Genomic DNA, 24,247 nt, shown 5'->3' on the forward strand with positions numbered 1-24,247 from the left:
GGTTGTACCGGGAGACAGTACCCGGAAAATCGCAAAAGGAGTGGTTGAGGGAAAGACAGCTGGTCGTCCCGCAGCAATTCCGGGGTGAGTTGTTATGGATTGCCCATGAGATCCCACTAGCTGGACACTTGGGGATCAGCAAAACAAAGGCCCGGCTGTCTCAACACTTCTATTGTCCTAAGATGGGGACAGATGTGTCAAACTACTGCCGCACCTGTGTCACCTGTCAAAGAGTGGGGAAGGCGGGGCCTGCTATTAAGGCTCCCCTGATCCCTTTTGCCAGTGATAGAGGAGCCTTTCCAGAGGATCGCTGTGGACATTGTGGGCCCGCTGGCCGTCTCCAGCAGCTCTGGAAAGCGATATATTCTTACTGTGGTAGACTACGCTACCCGGTACCCAGAGGCAGTAGCTCTGTCGTCAACTAGGGCAGATAAGGTGGTGGATGCCCTGTTGGCCATCTTTTCACGGGTAGGATTTCCCAGGGAGATGCTCACTGATCAAGGGACCCAATTCATGTCTCGCCTAATGGAGGCTCTCTGTAAGGGAATGCAGGTGAAGCACCTGGTATCGAGTGCGTATCACACACAGACCAATGGATTGTGTGAACGCTTCAATGGTACCCTCAAACAGATGCTACACATGCTGGTTGAGACACAAGGGCGCGACTGGGAGTGGTACCTCCCACACCTGCTGTTCGCTTACCGAGAGGTTCCGCAGGCCTCGACGGGGTTCTCCCCCTTAGAGTCTGGGGACCCCTTGGGTTGGTAAGAGAATCCTGGGAAGAGGAGCCGAACCCTTCTGAAGTGTCCATAGTGGAGTATGTCATGCGCTTCCGTGACAAGATGCAGACCTTGACGCAGTTGGTGCATGACAACATGACGCAGGCTCAGGCTGATCAGAAGCGCTGGTACGACCAGAATGCCCGGGAGAGGACCTACCAAATGGGTCAAAAGGTGTGGATGCTGGTCCCTGTACCAAAGGATAAGCTTCAGGCAGCCTGGGAGGGCCCGTACGTCGCCCACAACAGCTCAACCCGGTCACCTACGTGGTCACGCTTGACCACGCTCGGGGGAGGAGAAAGGCCTTTCACGTCAACATGATGAAGGCTCATCAGAAACGTGAACCTTTCGTCCTACCGGTCTGCAGCTTACCCGAAGACGGGGAGGAAGACACCCTCCTGACATGCTGGCCCAAGCCAAAGCCGGTGGGTCCATCGCGGACGTGGAGGTATGCGCCTCATTAACTGAACCACAGCGGTTGCAGTTGCAAACCACACTGGAACCCTTCCGGGTCGTGTTCTCCAACCGGCCAGGAAGGACTGAGTTAGCAGTCCACGAGGTGGACACCGGGAATCATGCCCCACTACGGCGAACACCCTATCGAATCTCCGACCAGGTGCAGCAGGTTATGCGCCAGGAGATCGATGAGATGTTACAGCTGGGGGTGATTTGACGTTCAAAGAGCGCGTGGGCCTCACCCATAGTTCTCGTGCCAAAGAAGGACCGGACCACCCGTTTCTGCGTGGACTACAGGGGGCTCAATGCCATTACAGCCTCTGACGCGCACCCAATGCCGCACATCGAGGAGCTGCTTGAGAAGTTAGCTGGCTCAAAATACCTGACAATAATGGATCTGAGTCGAGGATACTGGCAGATTCCCCTGAGCCCCGAGGCGCAGGAGAAGTCCGCCTTTATCACACCCTTTGGACTGTAAGAGTCCACGGTCATGCCCTTCGGCATGAAGAATACCCCTGCCACTTTCCAGCGGATGGTCAACCTCCTGCTTCAGGGACTGGAGGAGTACGCCGTGGCATACTTGGATGACATTGCCATCTTCAGTCCCTCCTGGAAGGAACACCTGCAGCATCTCGAGAAGGTGCTCAGGCAAATTCTCCGAGCAGGACTGACTATCAAGCCGGGAAAGTGCCAGATGGGCATGAGGGAGGTCCGCTACCTGGGGCACCGGGTAGGCGGAGGCACTCTAAAGCCAGAGCCTGAGAAAGTGGGAGCGATCGTGAACTGGCCCCCTCCCAGGACCAAGAAACAGGTGATGTCCTTCCTGGGCATTGCAGGGTACTATAGGCGCTTTGTACAGCACTATAGTAGCCTGGCAAACCTTTGACGGACCTCACCAGGAAGAAACTGCCCCACATCGTCAACTGGACCGATGGCTGTGAGGGGGCCTTCCAGGCGTTGAAAACAGCACTGTGCAACGCCCCTGTGTTGAAAGCAGTCGACAGCAGTCGACCGTTCTTGGTACAGACCGACGCCAGCGAGTTTGGCCTTGGTGCTGTGCTCAGCCACGTTGACTCGGAAGACCAAGAGCACCCAGTGTTGTACCTGAGCCGGAAACTTTTGCCGAGGGAAGTGGCCTACTCCACCATTGAGAAGGAGTGCCTGGCCATAGTCTGGGCCCTGCAGCGCTTGCAGCCCTACTTGTATGGCGGTGCCTTCATGGTGGTGACTGACCACAACCCTCTGCTCTGGCTAAACGCCATGTGTAGAACCAACGGCAGGTTGCTACGCTGGAGCCTTGCCCTTCAGCAGTTTGACTTCACCATTGAACACAAAACGGGCAGGGAGCATGGAAATGCAGATGGACTGTCCCGCCGGGGTGAAACTACTGAGGTGCGCATGGAGGCATACCTCATTGTATGAAATGTAATATGATTTCGTAGCTTTGCTGTGGGCGAAAAAAAAACCCTTCTCTGTGTGTTTGTGTTTGCTGAGATGTGGATGTGTAGAAAAGGTTTTATTGCTCTGGCCATAAATTCCAAGCTCTGAGCAATTTACTCGCCCCCTCTCATCTGTACTAGCTAGGACTGGAATAGAAGTTCTTTAAAATATGAGGTCCTTTGTCCTAATATTGTAAGATTCTGGGCCAACGACTGGGGCTAGGAAAATAATAAATACATATTGCTAATGTCCATCGGCGGGTCTGTCAGCCCCTGTAAGCATGAGCTTCTAATTCCACCAGGTAAATAAGTACAGATTTCTCTGGAACTGAGTGTCCCTACTAGCCTGAATTTAGTATCTATAGAGAGCAAATCTTAATACAAGATGAATGCTGGGTGTGTTATGATTCGGACATGTTAGGTAGCGGAGATACAGGCATTAGACAAACTTGTGTTAAATTTACTAAGACTGAAGAGATAGGAGGGACTGTGGAAGCCAGCCCTGTTGGTGATGTCACGGACTGCGGTTTATAAGTTTCTGCCAGGCTTCCAGCAGTTTAGTTGTACATAAGGAGCCCTGACTGCCAGTCCTGATGCATTGGGACATATGGGAACTCCACCCACTAGCCTGGTTGCCTGAAATGAACTGAGAACATGTGAGTGTACCCTTTTCTCATTTAATCCCTTTATTTTATAATTACCTTGTACATTTTCAATTGTCTCATATTGTAACATCCTTATATACCTTTGTAAACACTGCCTTAATCTTTCGGAGTAAAATATTTAATACTAGTTTCGTTCTTCATGCTCTAAAACGTACCCTAAGTCTCCTGAAGGGAATTACGCTACTGTTTTGGGTTAGCTTCGGAACCGTTTAATCGAACCTGGTGGCAACATACCGTGTGCGGGGCCTTTGGGTGTCGTAGCGACTGCGGCGTTGATAATTATTGCTCCTGCCTGAGTGGGAGTATTTATATCGCCTCGCTTCAGCGTGCCCAATAGTCAGTACATAGCAGGTAGCCTGTCTGGCGACTACTCTAGGTGCAGTACCTAATCTGACCTGAGGGTAAGGGGGGCGCCAGAGAGCTGCAAGTTTCAAGTGGAACTGTAAGCGGGATATACATAAATCCCTGCAGTTCGTGGTATATTGAAGAGCAGTGGGATACCTAAATTAAGCCCCTGCTGTAAACTAAGAGGTCAACAGCCTTGTGTGTGTTTTTTCATCACATTGTAGCAGTGGAGGTATAACTAAGATAAGCCCCCTGCACATGTGATAGCCGTCTGTTGGCCTAAAGTCACCCCGATCCGTGACGTAGGGGTGACGGTCACGGTGTGAATCGTGACATATTGGTGGCAGCGGTGTGGATACGTGACACCCTCACCCTGTATACTGTGAATATCCTCCATACTACAACCATCATACCCTCACCCTGTATACTGAGACTATCCTCCATAGTACAACCATCATACCCTCACCCTGTATACTGTGACTATCCTCCATACTACAACCATCATACCCTCACCCTGTATACTGTGACTATCCTCCATACTACACCCATCATACCCTCACCCTGTATACTGAGACTATCCTCCATACTACACCCATCATACCCTCACCCTGTATACTGAGACTATCCTCCATACTACACACATCATACCCTCACCCTGTATACTGTGACTATCCTAAATACTACACCCATCATACCTTTACCCTGTATACTGTGACTATCCTGCATACACCACTCACCATACCCTCACCCTGTATACTGTGACTATCCTCCATACTACACACATCATACCCTCACCCTGTATGCTGCGCTCCTGTATCTTCTGTACAATCCGTATTCCATCCTTTGGAGAACCTCCTTCTTGAAGGGTCTCGTTCAGAGCTTGGGCATAAAGCAGCACGCCGTCATAGAAGCAGCCGGCAATGAGGTTCATCTGGAGAGATGGAAAGTAAATGTAACTCAGAGGTGAAACCGTAAGAAATGGCCAAGAAAACGCAGAAAGATCTATCCTCCAAGTGGCCACAGCACAGTGCAAGTCCTGTATGTATAGTGTGTATAGTGTACGGTGTATACACAGTGAGAGCGGAGTGTACGGTATATACACAGAGAGAGAGAGAGCGGAGTGTACGGTGTATATATATATATATATATATATATATATATATATATATATATATATATACACATTCACACACACACACACAGAGGGAGCGGAGTATATGTTAAACATAGTATATGTACACACAATGAGAGGGGAGTAGTACACGGTGTATATATATATACACACACACACACACACACACACACATAGTTTGAGCGGAGTATACAGCTATATATATATATATATATATATATATATATATATATATATATATATATATATATATATACACACACACACACGCGGTGGATACAGAAAGTATTCAGACCCCTTTACATTTTTCACTCTGTTTCATTGCAGCCATTTGGTAAATTCAAAGAAGCTCATTTTCTCCTCATTAATGTTCACTCTGCACCTCATCTTGACTGAAAAAAGACAGAAATGTAGAAATTTTTGCAAATTTATTAAAAAAGAAAAACGGAAATCTCACATGGCCATAAGTCTTCAGACCCTTTGCTCTCATATTTACGTCACATGCTGTCCATGTTCTTGTGATCCTCTTTGAGATGGTTCCACTCCTTCATTGGAGTCCAGCTGTGTGTAATTAGACTGATAGGACGTGATTTGGAAAGGCGCACACCTGTCTATATAAGACCTCACAGCTCACAGTGCATGTCAGACCAAAGGAGAATCATGAGGCCAAAGGAACTGGCCAAGGGGCTCAGAGACAGGATTGTGGCAAGGCACAGACCTGGCCAAGGTTACAACAGAATTTCTGCAGTCATCATGGTTCCTAAGAGCACAGTGGCCTCCATAATCCTTAAATGGAAGAAGTTTGGGACTACCAGAAGTCTTCCTAGGCCAGGCCACCCAGCCAAACTGAGCAATCATGGGAGAAGAGCCTTGGTGAGAGAGGTAAAGAAGAACCCCAAGATCACTGTGGCTGAGCTCCAGAGATGCAGTAGGGAGATGGGAGAAAGTTCCACAAAGTCAACTATCACTGCAGCCTCCACCAGTCAGGCCTTTATGGCAGAGTGGCCGACGGAAGCCTCTCCTCAGTGCAAGACATATGAAAGCTGCATAGAGTTTGCTAAATAAGATTCTCTGGTCTGATAAGACGAACACAGGCCTTTTTGGTGAAAATTCTAAGCGGTATTGTCAGGAAAATATGAATTATTTTCCATTGTTCGGGATACCACCAGAACTGGCCGACTACTCTTCCCATCACTGGTTTCTGTAGGACCAAAATCCAAATATGCAGCCCCTCTCCCCCCTCTGTGAATTTCCACCCCATCCCTACAGGCAAATGATCCTTGTGGAATGTGAGTTTTTATTGCCTGTAGAGCTGAATGTAATTCCCTCCAAAATCCTTTTTGTCTTATAAGCAAAATACTCAAAGTGAAATTCAATAAAACACATTAATCCTAGAAACATGAAAGTTAGATTTCCAGGATCTGGGCACTTAGGGTTATGCAAGCAGCGTTTTGCGGCATTTAGGGCAAACAGAAACCTGGGAAATGAATTTCTGCCCACCAGCAGATCACAGACATACCGTGTGTAACGGGGTCTACTGTGCTGGAGTACCTCTTTCAGTACCACCCCGTGTATCAGGAGGTCCACTCTGCTTTGGCTGGATTCTGAATGAAGGACGCTAACTGGAATTCCTGGGTTACATGGGCGCATATAAAATCTCACTGCTTCTCCACGTATTTCCAGTCTAACCACACTTTATTCACAGCACACAGAATATATAACACAGATACAGAGGGCAGGCCAATAGAACAGCAGCAGGCCAGACATACATTACAATGGCCGCAGGTGGCCGGAGCCTGCCGATATTTACTGTGGGAATTACAAAGGTGGGGGAGGACAGAAGGAGAATATCTTGTCCCATCTGCCCAGGAGCGCAGCCTGTGGGCTGATGCATCTCACATGGAACCTATTATACATATATATATATATAACGGCCCAACATACTTTGGGTGCTGCGGGATTCTGTAACACCGTGTTTGGACTCTAAAGAACGGTAATGCACAGGGGAAAAAATAATGCCAATATCATTGGCCTGTGAGCTTCCCGGCCAAAGATATGAAGAAAATGAGTTATTGGTAACTTTCCTAGCTATGTGTACCTGCCAGAAAACAGTCCATATGTGAGGTCAGCAAAATGGGAAGCATTAGCTTTATGGCCAAAGCATAAAACCCGAACGTCCATCTTTGGCATGCATTCAGTGTAAGGAGAGACAGCTAGACACCATGCTGTGGTACTGGATCATTTCTTTGGGACCTCGCCTTCCCTTTATCGACACGTTATACCTGTGACTGAGATTTCGTAAGTTTCGTAATTTCATCCCTTTTATTTCATAATTGTTTTGTACATACTTGTATTTTGTCTCTTTTGTAATATCATATGTATCTTTTATAAACACTGCCGATTTTTTGTGGAGTAAACTTATAAATTTGCTAGCTTCGTTCTTCTTGTTCTAGGAGCGATCCGCCACATACTCCGTGCAAATTCAAGTTACTAAATGGGTGTCCGATCCACCTATAGGTCGGTGGTGGCAGCACAGTTTTCGTATTTATGTGGAGCTGGGGACTTGATGGTGACCAGATCGGGGTATATATATGTTCCTATCAGGAACCGATGGTATATATACATCCCGTCACATCATGTGCCGCAATATTCAACAGAAATTAGAGCAGCTGCGCTCACATTATCATCTGTCAATACCCTTAGTGGCCAGCAGGGTAAGGGGGTGCCTGAGAGCTGCAAGTTCATGACCAAAAAGGGAAGGTTTTCGTGACCAGCAGGGTAAAGAGATGCCAGAGAGCTACATGTTCGTGACCAAAAAGGGAAGGTTTTCGTGACAGGTATGTGTGGAGAAAACCAGTCACTACTTATCACCTGCCCAATACAATCCCAACAGTGAAACATGGTGGTGGCAGCATCATGCTATGGGGGTGTTTCTCAGCTGCAGGGACAGGACGACTGGGTGTCATTGAAGGAAACATGAATGCGGCCAAGTACAGAGATGTCCTGGATGGAAACCTCTTCCTGAGTGCTCTGGACCTCAGACTTGGCCAAAGGTTCACCTTCCAACAAGACAATGACCCTAAGCACATAGCTAAAATAACAAAGGCGTGGCTTCAGAACAACTCTGTGACCATTCTTGACTGGCCCAGCCAAAGCCATGACCTAACAAAATTGTGCATCTCTGGAGAGACCTGAAAATGGCGTTCACCAAAATTCATCATCCAACTTGAAGGAACTGAAGAGGATCTGCAAGGAAGAATGTCCGAGGATCCCCAAATCCAGGGGTGAAAAACTTGTTGTATCATTCCCAAGAAGACTCATGGCTGTACTAGCTCCAAAGGGGCTTCTACCCAATACTGAGCAAAGGGTGTGAAGACTTATGACCATGTGATAGTTCAGTTTTCTTTTTTTTTTAATTTGCAAAAATTTCTACATTTCTGCTTTTTTTCAGTCAAGATGAGGTGCAGAGTGAACATTAATGAGAAAAAATGAACTTCTTTGAATTTACCAAATGGCTGCAATGAAACAAAAAGTCATAAATGTAAAGGGGTCTGAATACTTTCTGTACCCACTGTATATGTAGAATGTGTGTATCGTATATGTAGAATGTGTGTATCGTATATGTAGAATGTGTGTATCGTATATGTAGAATGTGTGTATCGTATATGTAGAATGTGTGTATCGTATATGTAGAATGTGTGTATCGTATATGTAGAATGTGTGTATCGTATATGTAGAATGTGTGTATCGTATATGTAGAATGTGTGTATCGTATATGTAGAATGTGTGTATCGTATATGTAGAATGTGTGTGTCGTATATGTAGAATGTGTGTGTCGTATATGTAGAATGTGTGTATCCTATATGTAGAATGTGTGTATCGTATATGCAGAATGTGTGTATCATATATGTAGAATGTGTGTATCATATATGTGTTATGTGTGTATCGTATATGTATAATGTGTGTATCGTATATGTAGAATGTGTGTATCGTATATGTAGAATGTGTGTATCGTATATGCAGAATGTGTGTATCGTATATGTAGAATGTGTGTATCGTATATGTAGAATATGTGTATCATATATGTAGAATGTGTGTATCGTACATGTAGAATGTGTGTATCGTATATGTAGAATGTGTGTATCGTATATGTAGAATGTGTGTATCGTATATGTAGAATGTGTGTATTGTTGTGAATTTGGATTCTGGGCTCCCCCGGTGGCCGCTTGTGGAATTGGACTTGTCATCCTCTTTCCTGTTTCACCTGGTTCCATCAGTAGTGGGTGTCGCTATTTAAGCTCATTTCTCTGGTGGTTTCTTGCCGGTCAACAATGTTATCTGATGCCTCTCAGTGCTTGTTCCTGCTTCTAGACAACTACTAGATAAGTTGGACTTTTGTCCATGTTTTGTTTTGCCTATTTGTTCCAGTTCACAGCTGAAGTTTTGTTACTGTGTCTGGAAAGCTCTCGTTGATCATGGATTGCTACTCTGGCGTTATGAGTTAATGCCAGAGTTTAAGGTAATCTCTGGATGGTGTTTTGTTAGTGTTTTCCTGCTGACCATGAAAGTATACTATCTGTCTTCTGCTATCTAGTAAGCGGACCTCAAATTTGCTAAGACTATTTTCCTGCTGCGTTTGTTGTTTCATCTGAACTCACCGTCATTATATGTGGGGGGCTACTGTCTTCTTTGGAATATTTCTCTAGAGGTGAGCCAGGTCTTATATTTCCCTCTGCTAGCTATTTAGGTCTTAGGCCAGAGCTGGGCATCTAGCGATAAATAGGAAATGCTACCTGGCTATTTCTAGTTGCGCGGCAGGCTTAGTTCATGGTCAGTATAGTTCCATCTTCCGAGAGCTTGTCCCTCTATAGGCTTGCTATGATCTCTGCCTGCAGAGATCATGACAGTTTGACCGGCCCGTAAAGTGTTAATGACCCAGGTTGAGAAAGGAGAGTTATAAGAAGTCTGCTGGAATTTTTTTTTTTTTTTTTTTTTTCCCTCCAGTCTGCCTTGCTGCAGTCTTTTTTCTCTCTCTCCTCCTAATCTCTGTATGGCTCTGTGTGCACCTGACAATAATGGATCTCCAGAGTGTAACTGCGGGTTTGAATAATCTCATCACGAAAGTACAAAATTTACAAGATTTTGTGGTACATGCTCCGGTATCTGAGCCGAGAATTCCTTTGCCGGAGTTCTTCACAGGGAATAGAGCTAGCTTCCAGAATTTCCGAAATAATTGTAAGCTTTATTTGTCCCTGAAGTCTCGTTCAGCTGGAGACCCTGCTCAGCAGGTTAGGATTGTGATTTCCTTGCTCAGGGGTGACCCTCAAGATTGGGCCTTCTCATTGCCAGCAGGGGATCCTGCGTTACGCGATGTGGATGCGTTTTTTCTGGCCTTGGGCTTGCTTTATGAGGAACCTCATTTGGAACTTCAGGCAGAAAAAACTTTGATGGCACTATCTCAGGGGCAAGACGAAGCTGAAGTTTTCTGCCAAAAATTCCGTAAATGGTCTGTGCTTACTCAGTGGAATGAGTGCGCCTTGGCGGCAACTTTCAGAGAAGGTCTCTCTGATGCCGTTAAGGATGTTATGGTGGGGTTCCCTTTGCCTGCAGGTCTGAATGAGTCCATGACAATGGCTATTCAGATTGATAGGCGTCTGCGGGAGCGCAAACCGGTGCACCATCTGGCGGTGTCTATGGAAAAGACGCCAGAAAGTATGCAGTGTGATAGAATTCTGTCCAGGAGCGAGCGACAGAATTTTAGACGGAAGAATGGATTGTGTTTCTATTGTGGGGATTCTACTCATGTTATATCAGCATGCTCTAGGCGTACAAAGAAGCTTGATAAGTCTGTTTCCATTGGCACCATTCAGTCTAAGTTTATTTTGTCTGTAACCCTGATTTGCTCTTTGTCATCCATTGCCACGGACGCCTATGTTGACTCTGGCGCCGCTCTGAGTCTTATGGATTGGTCCTTTGCCAATCGTTGTGGTTTTGATTTAGAGCCTTTGGAGACTCTTATTCCTCTGAAGGGGATTGACTCCACCCCATTGGCTAATAATAAACCACAATACTGGACACAAGTAACCATGCGTATCAATCCGGATCACCAGGAGATTATTCGTTTCCTGGTGCTGTATAATTTACATGACGATTTGGTACTGGGATTGCCATGGTTGCAGTCTCACAACCCAGTCTTGGACTGGAGAGCAATGTCTGTGTTGAGCTGGGGATGTAAGGGTATTCATGGGGACTTACCTTTGGTTTCTATTTCGTCGTCCATTCCCTCTGAAGTCCCTGAGTTCCTCTCTGATTATCAAGACGTCTTTGACGAACCCAAGCTTGGGTCGTTACCTCCGCACCGTGAGTGCGATTGTGCCATAGATTTGATACCGGGTTGTAAATATCCAAAGGGTCGTTTGTTTAATTTGTCTGTGCCGGAACATACTGCTATGCGGGAATATATAAAGGAGTCTTTGGAAAAGGGACATATTCGTCCATCTTCTTCTCCCTTGGGAGCTGGGTTTTTCTTTGTCTCAAAAAAAGACGGCTCTTTGAGACCATGTATTGATTATCGGCTTCTGAATAAGATCACTGTTAAGTATCAATACCCATTGCCATTGCTTACTGATTTGTTTGCTCGTATAGAGGGCCACTTTGAGTATTTGGTCATGCCTTTTGGTCTTTCTAATGCCCCTTCAGTTTTCCAGTCTTTTATGCATGATATTTTCCGCGATTTTCTGGATAAATTTATGATAATATATCTGGATGATATTCTGATTTTTTCTGATGACTGGGACTCTCATGTCCAGCAGGTCAGGAGAGTTTTTCAGGTTCTGCGGTCTAATTCTTTATGTGTGAAGGGGTCTAAGTGCGTTTTTGGGGTCCAGAAAATTTCCTTTTTGGGGTATATTTTTTCTCCCTCTTCCATTGAGATGGATCCCGTCAAGGTGCAAGCTATTTGTGACTGGACTCAGCCCTCCTCTCTTAAGGGTCTTCAGAGATTTTTGGGCTTTGCCAACTTTTACCGCCGATTTATTGCTGGTTTTTCGGATGTCGTTAAACCACTGACTGATTTGACCAGACAAGGCGCTGATGTTGCTAATTGGTCCCCTCATGCTGTAGAGGCCTTTCAGGAGCTTAAGCGCCGTTTTGCCTCTGCCCCTGTGTTGCGTCAGCCTGATGTGAATCTGCCTTTTCAGGTTGAGGTTGACGCTTCGGAGATCGGAGCTGGGGCAGTGTTGTCGCAGAAAGGTTCCGACTGCTCCGTCATTAGGCCTTGTGCCTTCTTTTCTCGCAAATTTTCGCCCGCAGAGCGGAATTATGATGTTGGGAATCGGGAGCTTTTGGCCATGAAGTGGGCGTTTGAGGAGTGGCGCCATTGGCTCGAGGGGGCTAGGCATCAGGTGGTGGTATTGACTGACCACAAAAATTTGATTTATCTTGAGACTGCCAGACGCCTGAATCCTAGACAGGCGCGCTGGTCTTTATTTTTTTCTCGCTTTAATTTTGTGGTGTCATACCTACCGGGTTCTAAGAATGTTAAGGCAGATGCCCTTTCTAGGAGTTTTGACCCGGACTCTCCTGGTAATTCTGAACCCACAGGTATCCTTAGGGAGGGAGTAATTTTGTCGGCCGTTTCTCCTGATCTGCGGCGGTCCTTGCAAGAGTTTCAGGCGGATAGACCGGATCGTTGTCCGCCTGATAGACTGTTTGTTCCGGATGATTGGACCAGCAGAGTCATCTCTGAGGTACATTCTTCTGCATTGGCAGGTCATCCCGGAATTTTTGGTACCAGGGATTTGGTGGCAAGATCCTTCTGGTGGCCTTCCCTGTCACGAGATGTGCGAGTCTTTGTGCAGTCATGTGACGTTTGTGCTCGGGCCAAGTCTTGTAGTTCTCGGGCTAGCGGACTGCTGTTGCCCTTGCCTATTCCTAAGAGGCCTTGGACACACATCTCGATGGATTTTATTTCAGATCTGCCTGTTTCCCAGAAGATGTCTGTCATCTGGGTGGTCTGTGACCGTTTCTCTAAAATGGTCCATTTGGTTCCTCTGCCCAAGTTGCCTTCTTCTTCTGAGTTGGTTCCTCTGTTTTTTCAGAATGTTGTCCGATTGCACGGTATTCCTGAGAATATTGTTTCTGACAGAGGTACCCAATTTGTGTCTAGATTTTGGCGGGCATTCTGTGCTAGGATGGGCATAGATTTGTCTTTTTCATCTGCTTTTCACCCTCAGACTAATGGCCAGACCGAGCGGACTAATCAGACCCTTGAGACATATCTGAGGTGTTTTGTCTCTGCTGACCAGGATGATTGGGTTGCTTTTTTGCCATTGGCAGAGTTCGCCCTCAATAATCGGGCCAGCTCTTCCACCTTGGTGTCCCCGTTTTTCTGTAATTCGGGGTTTCACCCTCGATTTTCCTCCGGTCAGGTGGAATCCTCGGATTGTCCTGGAGTGGATGCGGTGGTGGAGAGATTGCACCACATCTGGGGGCAGGTTATGGACAATTTGAAGTTGTCCCAGGAGAAGACTCAGCGTTTTGCCAACCGTCATCGTCGTGTTGGTTCTCGGCTTTGTGTTGGAGATTTAGTGTGGTTGTCTTCTCGTTTTGTCCCTATGAGGGTCTCTTCTCCTAAGTTTAAACCTCGGTTCATCGGCCCTTATAGAATATTGGAGATTCTTAATCCTGTTTCTTTCCGTTTGGACCTCCCTGCGTCCTTTTCCATTCATAACGTTTTTCATCGGTCGTTATTGCGCAGGTATGAGGTGCCTGTTGTACCTTCAGTTGAGCCTCCTGCTCCGGTGTTGGTTGAGGGTGAGTTGGAGTACGTTGTGGAGAAAATTTTGGACTCTCGTGTTTCCAGACGGAAACTCCAGTATCTGGTCAACTGGAAGGGTTACGGCCAGGAGGATAATTCTTGGGTCAATGCATCTGATGTTCATGCTTCTGATCTTGTTCGTGCCTTCCATAGGGCTCATCCTGGTCGCCCTGGTGGATCTGGTGAGGGTTCGGTGCCCCCTCCTTGAGGGGGGGGTACTGTTGTGAATTTGGATTCTGGGCTCCCCCGGTGGCCGCTTGTGGAATTGGACTTGTCATCCTCTTTCCTGTTTCACCTGGTTCCATCAGTAGTGGGTGTCGCTATTTAAGCTCATTTCTCTGGTGGTTTCTTGCCGGTCAACAATGTTATCTGATGCCTCTCAGTGCTTGTTCCTGCTTCTAGACAACTACTAGATAAGTTGGACTTTTGTCCATGTTTTGTTTTGCCTATTTGTTCCAGTTCACAGCTGAAGTTTTGTTACTGTGTCTGGAAAGCTCTCGTTGATCAGGGATTGCTACTCTGGCGTTATGAGTTAATGCCAGAGTTTAAGGTAATCTCTGGATGGTGTTTTGTTAGTGTTTTCCTGCTGACCATGAAAGTATACTATCTGTCTTCTGCTATCTAGTAAGCGGACCTCAAATTTGCTAAGACTATTTTCCTGCTGCGTTTGTTGTTTCATCTGAACTCACCGTCATTATATGTGGGGGGCTACTGTCTTCTTTGGAATATTTCTCTAGAGGTGAGCCAGGTCTTATATTTCCCTCTGCTAGCTATTTAGGTCTTAGGCCAGAGCTGGGCATCTAGCGATAAATAGGAAATGCTACCTGGCTATTTCTAGTTGCGCGGCAGGCTTAGTTCATGGTCAGTATAGTTCCATCTTCCGAGAGCTTGTCCCTCTATAGGCTTGCTATGATCTCTGCCTGCAGAGATCATGACAGTGTATCATATATGTAGAATGTGTGTATCGTATATGCAGAATGTGTGTATCGTATATGTAGAATGTGTGTATCGTATATGTAGAATGTGTGTATCGTATATGCAGAATGTGTGTATCGTATATGTAGAATGTGCGTATCGTATATGCAGAATGTGTGTATCGTATATGCAGAATGTGTGTATCGTATATGTAGAATGTGTGTATCGTATATGTATAATGTGTGTATCGTATATATGTAGAATGTGTGTATCGTATACGCAGAATGTGTGTATCGTATATGTATAATGTGTGTATCGTATATGTATAATGTGTGTGTATCGTATATGCAGAATGTGTGTATCGTATATGTAGAATGTGTGTATCGCATATGTAGAATGTGTGTATCGTATATGTATAATGTGTGTGTATCGTATATGCATAATGTGTGTATCATATATGTAGAATGTGTGTATCGTATATGTAGAATGTGTGTATCGTATATGTAGAATGTGTGTATCGTATGTGTAGAATGTGTGTATCGTATATGTAGAATGTGTGTATCATATATGTAGAATGTGTGTATCATATATGTAGAATGTGTGTGTCGTATATGTAGAATGTGTGTATCGTATATGTAGAATGAGTGTATTATATATGTGTTATGTGTGTATCGTATATGCAGAATGTGTGTATCGTATATGTAGAATGTGTGTATCGCATATGTAGAATGTGTGTATCGTATATGTGGAATGTGTGTATCGTATATGTAGAATGTGTGTATCATATGTAGAATATGTGTATCGTATATGTAGAATGTGTGTATCGTATATGTAGAATGTGTGTATTGTATATGTAGAATGTGGGTATCATATGTAGAATATGTGTATCGTATAGGTAGAATGTGTGTATCGTATATGTAGAATGTGTGTATCATATATGTGGAATGTGTGCATCGTATATGTGGAATATGTGTATCGTATATGTAGAATGTGTGTATCGTATACGTAGAATGTGTATCCTATATGTGGAATATGTGTATCGTATATGTTGAATGTGTGCATTGTATAAGTACAATGTGTGTATCGTATATGTAGAATGTGTGTATCATATGTAGAATATGTGTATCGTATATGTAGAATGTGTGTATCGTATATGTAGAATATGTGTATCGTATATGTAGAATGTGTGTATCGTATATGTGGAATGTGTGTATCGTATATGTAGAATGTGTGTATCGTATATGTATAATGTGTGTATCGTAAATGTAGAATGTGTGTATTGTATATGTGGAATATGTGTATCGTATACGTAGAATGTGTGTATCATATGTAGAATATGTGTATCGTATATGTAGAATGTGTGTATCGTATATGTAGAATGTGTGTATCGTATATGTATAATGTGTGTATCGTAAATGTAGAATGTGTGTATTGTATATGTGGAATATGTGTATCGTATACGTAGAATGTGTGTATCATATGTAGAATATGTGTATCGTATATGTAGAATGTGTGTATCTTATATGTAGAATGTGTGTATCGTATATGTGGAATATGTGTATCGTATATGTAGAATGTGTGTATCGTATATGTAGAATGTGTGTATCGTATATGTAGAATGTGTGTATCGTATATGTAGAATGTGTGTATCGTATACGCAGAATGTGTGTATCGTATATGTAGAATGTGTGTATCGTATATGTAGAATGTGTGTATCGTATATGTAGAATGTGTGTATCGTATACGTAGAATGTGTGTATCGTATATGTAGAATGTGTGTATCGTATATGCAGAATGTGTGTATCGTATATGTAGAATGTGTGTATCGTATACGTAGAATGTGTGTATCGTATATGTAGAATGTGTGTATCGTATACGCAGAATGTGTGTATCGTATATGTAGAATGTGTGTATCGTATATGTAGAATGTGTGTATCGTATATGTAGAATGTGTGTATCGTATACGTAGAATGTGTGTATCGTATATGTAGAATGTGTGTATCGTATATGCAGAATGTGTGTATCGTATATGTAGAATGTGTGTATCGTATACGTAGAATGTGTGTATCGTATATGTAGAATGTGTGTATCGTATACGCAGAATGTGTGTATCATATATGTAGAATGTGTGCATTGTATATGTAGAATATGTGTATCGTATATGTAGAATGTGTGTATCGTATATGTGTAATATGTGTATCGTATATGTAGAATGTGTGTATCGTATATGTGGAATATGTGTATCGTATATGTGGAATATGTGTATCGTATATATAGAATGTGTGTATCGTATATGTAGAATGTGTGTATCGTATATGTGTAATATGTGTATCGTATACGTAGAATATGTGTATCGTATACGTAGAATGTGTGTATCGTATATGTGGAATATGTGTATCGTATATGTGGAATATGTGTATCGTATATGTTGAATGTGTGTATTGTATACGTAGAATGTGTGCATTGTATAAGTACAATGTGTGGATATGTAGCTGTGACTCCCTCATGGTGGGCACATACATGAAGGGCACTTACCAATGAATAGTTTAACTCCACCTTAAATTCTTCCTTACATCGGTGAATCAGGTTCTTCTGGAAGGTCTGGTATTCTGGGTTCTGAGGTTCATGATACGAGATCACCAGGACGGTCTGAAGAGAACAGATTGACATGCATGGTGAGAGAAAGCTGATCGACGCGGGAGTTACAGACTGACCAATACTGGAGGAGCGGCCTCGAATCACATGACACAGATCCTAACAATGAAGATCACCGATATGATGTCATCATCGATGGCAGGGCTGACCACCTCTCACACAGGGTATACAGGCTGGTTCTCAGTAAGAGGGGGCAGTGCTGACAACCTATTGCACATGATAATGTTAACAGTGGTGATGTCATTAGTCCCTCTTCACCCCCGACCAGTTGTCAGAGTCCCGGGCCACCTGATGTTGGTGAGGCTCATACTGGAAGTGACAGCACGCATTGGAGGCTGGTGGTCGTGTGCGTGGCATCTGGAGGACGCTGTCAGTAGCCGGGGAGGGATTTGCTACCTCTATATAGGGAAAGCCCTCAGACTGAGCTGGAGAACATCTGTAGACATCACATAATTACCAGAGACGGCTCCTTACATGGCCGTCACCGTGCACTCTGAGGCACTGAGGGGAAGTGCCTGTAATAACTGCCATGCAGAGTGCATCTAATTATCAGGATAATCCATGTCTGTGGTATAATTATTGGTGATGATCTGTTTCATGGAAAGCTGGGGATCAACCAAGATGGCTGCCATTACCGCACCACAGTGGTCGCAGTCTACACAGTGACTGATCGGTTAGGGGTCTCATGGTGGAGATCGATGTGGGTGGCTCTCATGTTCTCACCTTGAAGGCCTCCTTTAGCGCCTCCTCGTGGCTCTGGTTACTCTGCCAGGGTTTGTAGGCATCTCTGCTCCCATCAGACCGTAGACTCTCACCAAACACATCCACATAGAAGAAGACATAGTCACCATTGGTCAGCTTCTCCTTGTGAGCCTGCAGCATGATCATGTGTAGCATCTCCAGGGGTCCGCAGATGTAAATCACTGCAGGCAAGAGCATAGAGAAACGTCAGTGATGGAGACCAGCACCATGATGGAAACCCCTGGCGGTGATTGAGACACCAGACCCCACATGGTGATAGAAACAACAGACTCCGCACAGTAATGGAAACCCTGCACGCTGATGGAGACCTCAGACCATGAATGGTGATAGAAATCCTAGACCATGAACAATGATGGTGACCAAAGACCCAGCATAATAATGGAAACACTGCATGATGATGGAGACCCCACAGCATCTATAGTGGTGGATACCTCAGACAACACATGGTAGTAGAAGACCCCGCAGTTTGATGGAGACCTCAGCCCACCACACATTGATGGAGACCCCACACAGTGATGGACACTCCAGACCTAGCACACTGATGGAGATCCTGCACTGTGTGAGAAACCTCACACTATGAAGACCCTGCACTGTGACAGTGACTGCACAACAAACATCATGATGGAGACCCTCCTTAGTAATAGACACACCACCCTGTGACAGAAACCTTGCACAATCACAGAGACCCCAGACAGTGATGGAGACCCTGAATAGTAATAGACACCACATCGTAACAGAAATCTTGCAGAGAGAGCGCCAAGACTGAGAGGGGGATCCTGGATGGAAATAAAGATCCCAGGCAGTGACAGAGCCTCCACCATAATAGAGACTCAGCCATGCACTGCAATGGACTCCCACATGGTAATAGAGACCCTGAAGAGTAATACAGAGTCCACACAATGACAAATACCCCCATACAGTGATAGAGACCTCAGACGCCACACAGAAAAAAAAGACCACACACTATGTACCGGCAGGCCAATGAAGTATCAGAAATCTCCAGCATTGAGGTCAAGCAGGGTAATGGAAACTCTGGACAGTGACAGATTGCTTGACTACAGGATGCAAAACGGCAGTTATTGGTAGTCACAGCGTTACTCTCACAGAAGATCTGAAAGATAATGTAATGTCATCACTGGAAAAAAACAAAAGACTGGAATTGATCAGCCAACTTCTGAACAAATGGCTGAAGGGTGAGCATGGGCCCAAACACTACAAGCGGTCAGACAAAGCCAGACACAGATACAGAACTGAGGCGTCCAACCAGAGAAGACAAAGTTAAACCACGGTCTCCCGTGTAGGAGACCACATCGGGAGAAGACCGATCTCAGCTCTCGGAAGAGGAAACAAATGGATTAAGGCTGCAGAGAAAAATATTACGATTTCAGAGTCCTCAACTGGTTGATACCTTTTAATGGTTAACTGAAAAGGTGGTAACAGACTGCAAGCTTTCGAGACTGCCAAGGTCCCTTCATTAGGCATGGAATCTGTTACCTTTTAATGGCTAACTGAAAAGATGGTATCAACCACTGAGGACTCTCAAATCTTAATATTTTTCTATCTACTGGCTAACACGGTACAAAGATTGAGTGCAGAGGAAGAAATAAAATCCATGCCTGACATCCAAGGACGTAAGTACTCTCACAGGTGGAAAAAGTAATCCTAAGAACCAAAAATACCACTGTGAAGTTCCATGTTCAGATGGTTCTCCCAGAACAAGGACGTCTGACCTTACATTACCGCCAAACTGAGGACTTAATTGTGGATGTTTTTGTGAAACCACTGACTGACAAAACATTGTGCGTTGAGGAACAGGCTTGACCTAACGGACCTAGTCTTGGCCAAGAAGGTGTTGGAGTATGAAGCAGTGGCAGGCTTATGCTGCGGGGAGACAGCAGATGGCACAGTGATAACCAATGGAGCGGGCCAACACTGTACTCTGTGACCTCTCTGCTTTGTGTGTGACTGCCCTGATGCAGGAAATGGTCACTGTATGCCCCAAGTAACTGTTCAATTTCCCTCAGTGTCTGACCACTGGCAAGTCGGCCCACTCTGTAAGGGTCTACTGCAACAATGTGTCATCACTACAGGATCTACCCAACAAAGTACCACCACAGGATCTACCCAACAAAGTACCACCACAGAGTCTACTATGACAATGTGTCACCACTACAGGATCTACACAACAAAGTACCACCACAGGGTCTACTGTAACAGTGTGCTGCCACAGGATCTTCTGCAACAATGCGCCACCACAGGTTCTACTGCAACAATGTGTCATCACTACAGAATCTACCCCAAAAAGTACCACAGGATCTACTGTAACAATGTGCAACCACAGGGTCTACTGCAACAATGTGTCATCACTACAGGATCTACCACAAAAAGTACCACCACAGGGTCTACTGTAACAATGTGCCACCACAGGGTCTACTGCAACAATGTGTCATCACTACAGGATCTACCACAAAAAGTACCACCACAGGGTCTACTGTAACAATGTGCAACCACAGGGTCTACTGCAACAATTTGTCATCACTACAGGATCTACTCAACAAAGTACCACCACAGGGTCTACTGCAACAATGCGCCACCACAAGGTCTACTGCAACAATGTGTCATCACTACAGGATCTACCCAACAAAGTACCACCACAGGGTCTACTGTAACAATGTGCTGCCACAGGATCTTCTGCAACAATGCACCACCACAGGTTCTACTGCAACAATGTGTCATCACTACAGGATCTACCCAACAAAGTACCACCACAGGGTCTACTGTAACAATGTGCTGCCACAGGATCTTCTGCAACAATGCACCACCACAGGTTCTACTGCAACAATGTGTCATCACTACAGAATCTACCCCAAGAAGTACCACCACAGGGTCTACTGTAACAATGTGCCACCACAGGGTCTACTACAACAATGTGTCATCACTACAGGATCTACCTAACAAAGTACCACCACAGGGTCTACTGTAACAATGTGCCACCACAGGATCTTCTGCAACAATGCGCCACCACAGGTTCTACTGCAACAATGTGTCATCACTACAGGATCTACCCAACAAAGTACCACCACAGGATCTACCCAACAAAGTACCACCACAGAGTCTACTATGACAATGTGTCATCACTACAGGATCTACACAACAAAGTACCACCACAGGGTCTACTGTAACAGTGTGCTGCCACAGGATCTTCTGCAACAATGTGTCATCACTACAGAATCTACCCCAAAAGGTACCACCACAGGGTCTACTGTAACAATGTGCCACCACAGGGTCTACTGCAACAATGTGTCATCACTACAGGATCTACCCAACAAAGTACCACCACAGGGTCTACTGTAACAATGTGCTGCCACAGGATCTTCTGCAACAATGCGCCACCAAAGGTTCTACTGCAACAATGCGCCACCAAAGGTTCTACTGCAACAATGTGTCATCACTACAGAATCTACCCTAAAAAGTACCACAGGGTCTACTGTAACAATGTGCCACCACAAGGTCTACTGCAACAATGTGTCATCACTACAGGATCTACCACAAAAAGTACCACCACAGGGTCTACTGTAACAATGTGCCACCACAAGGTCTACTGCAACAATGTGTCATCACTACATGATCTACCCAACAAAGTACCCCCACAGGATCTACCCAACAAAGTACCACCACAGAGTCTACTATGACAATGTGTCATCACTACAGGATCTACCCCAACAATGTGCCACCACAGGACCTACTGTCAGTATGTCACAATAAGAAGTATGTGACCCCAGGCCGGACCTACATAGGGAGGTGGCAGTGTAACTGCAGGGGGAGTGAAGCACAGACGCCCCTCCGCTATCAGTGAGCATATGGCCACATGTCAAAGTGGAGGGGGCTGGGGTGGGGGCTCCTCATGTAGCTTCATGAGTTTAAGATGTTTATTTCCTGGCAACATGTGGGGGGAAGGGGCAGCTCCATAAAGATACCCTCAAGTCCTGGGCCCAGGGAAATAACGGGCGCAGGGAGATAACGGGCGCAGGGAGACAACGGGCGCAGGGAGACAACGGGCGCAGGGAGATAACGGGCGCAGGGAGATAACGGGCGCAGGGAGATAACGGGCGCAGGGAGATAACGGGCGCAGGGAGATAACGGGCGCAGGGAGATAACGGGCGCAGGGAGATAATGGGAGCAGGGAAATAACGGGAGCAGGGAGATAACGGGCGCAGGGAGATAACGGGCGCAGGGAGATAACGGACGCAGGGAGATAACGGGCGCAGGGAGATAATGGGAGCAGGGAGATAACGGGCGCAGGGAGATAATGGGCGCAGGGAGATAACGGGCGCAGGGAGATAACGGGCGCAGGGAGATAACGGGCGCAGGGAGATAACGGGCGCAGGGAGATAACGGGCGCAGGGAGATAATGGGAGCAGGGAGATAACGGGCGCAGGGAGATAATGGGCGCAGGGAGATAACGGGCGCAGGGAGATAACGGGCGCAGGGAGATAATGGGAGCAGGGAGATAACGGGCGCAGGGAGATAATGGGCGCAGGGAGATAACGGGCGCAGGGAGATAACGGGCGCAGGGAGATAACGGGCGCAGGGAGATAACGGGAGCAGGGAGATAACGGGAGCAGGGAGATAATGGGTGCAGGGAGATAACGGGCGCAGGGAGATAACGGGCGCAGGGAGATAACGGGCGCAGGGAGATAACGGGCGCAGGGAGATAACGGGCGCAGGGAGATAATGGGTGCAGGGAGATAACGGGCGCAGGGAGATAACGGGCGCAGGGAGATAACGGGAGCAGGGAGATAATGGGTGCAGGGAGATAACGGGCGCAGGGAGACCATTGCACCTCCACCACCATGTGTCTCCTGTGCTCAGGATGCCGCATGTTTATCTGTATACCTTTCTTCCCTCTCTTTCTGTACTTTTTCTCATCCTTTCCTTATTTCTTTTCTTTCCTTCCGTCTTTCCCTCCTTTTGTCCTATCTTTCCCTTCCCCTCCATCCCTCCTCTTTTCCTTCCATCTCTTTCCCTTTCCTCTCCTGCCTGACGGCTGATAGGACCTGATGTGTTTGGCTGTTGTGCCCTGAGCTCCTCTCCTGCTTCTCTCCCTCCTCCACACTTTCTGCATTCCAGGATCCAGCAGCTTCTGGGCTCTGATCTCAAGACTGAGGAGCCCAGTCCAGAACTCATGTCCCCCCTACCCCAGAGATGATACCCCCCTACCCCAGAGATGATACCCCCCTACCCCAGAGATGATACCCCCCCACCCCAGAGATGATACCCCCCTACCCCAGAGATGATGCCCCCCTACCTCAGAGATGATACCCCCCTACCCCAGAGATGATACCCCCCCACCCCAGTCCAGAGCTCATATCCCCCCTACCCCAGAGATGATACCCCCCACCCCAGTCCAGAGCTTATATCCCCCCTACCCCAGAGATGATACCCCCCCACCCCAGTCCAGAGCTCATATCCCCCCTACCCCAGAGATGATACCCCCCACCCCAGTCCAAAGCTTATATCCCCCCTACCCCAGAGATGATACCCCCCACCCCAGTCCAGAGTGAATACCCCCACTACCCCAGTCCAGGGCTGATATCCCCCCTACCCCAGTCCAGAGTGAATACCCCCACTACCCCAGAGATGATACCCCCTACCCCAGTCCAGAGCTCATATCCCCCCTACCCAAGAGATGATACCCCCCTACCCCAGAGATGATACCCCCCCACCCCAGTCCAGAGTGAATACCCCCCTACCCCAGTCCAGAGCTGATATCCCCAAGTCCAGAGCTGATATCCCCCTACCCTAGTCCACAGCAGGGTGGTGAGGGGATGAGTCGCTGATGAGGGGGTTCTCGGACTTGTTGGCTCCTATCCCCCAGTCTAGGACGCTGGGTCTTGGGGGGCACATAGTTTTCTCCTGACTAGTAGGGGCACATGGCTTCTGGTTCTCTTTCTCTCTGAGCAGTCTCTTGTTCATGTCTCACTTCATGAGCTGCACATTCCAGACCGTCTACGACCAGATGGCAGCACTTTCCTTTCCCTGGAGGCCGCAGTGGGGGCCAGAGGGGCCGAAGAGTCGTGTGTCTGACATACACCGAGCATATTCCTCCGAACCATGGCACATGGAGACAGCGAGCATAGCATGTGTGACTGCAGGGCCTCAACTAGAGACCCCCGGCCACAGCTGTGACTACAGCCCATCATCTAGAGACCCCCGGCCACAGCTGTAACTACAGCCAGTCATCTAGAGAGACCCCCGGCCACAGCTGTGACTATAGCTTG

The 24,247-nt window shown here is 46.4% G+C and overlaps 1 protein-coding gene across 2 annotated transcripts in view; it reads right to left on the reverse strand.

The window, feature by feature from the left end:
* The window catches only part of NPR2 (natriuretic peptide receptor 2), a 227,265-nt gene that overhangs the window by 155,983 nt on the left and 47,035 nt on the right, over positions 1–24,247 (reverse strand). For both annotated transcript variants that reach the window (XM_077281261.1, XM_077281262.1), the window contains exons 2-4: positions 17,928–18,127; positions 17,085–17,198; positions 4,480–4,615 (exon numbers count right to left, since the gene is read on the reverse strand). In XM_077281261.1, coding sequence (XP_077137376.1) covers positions 4,480–4,615; positions 17,085–17,198; positions 17,928–18,127 — 450 coding nt within the window. The remainder of the gene's footprint in view (positions 1–4,479; positions 4,616–17,084; positions 17,199–17,927; positions 18,128–24,247) is intronic.

This window comes from Ranitomeya variabilis, chromosome 1 (assembly GCF_051348905.1).
Source record: "Ranitomeya variabilis isolate aRanVar5 chromosome 1, aRanVar5.hap1, whole genome shotgun sequence".
NCBI classification, from domain to species: domain Eukaryota; kingdom Metazoa; phylum Chordata; class Amphibia; order Anura; family Dendrobatidae; genus Ranitomeya; species Ranitomeya variabilis.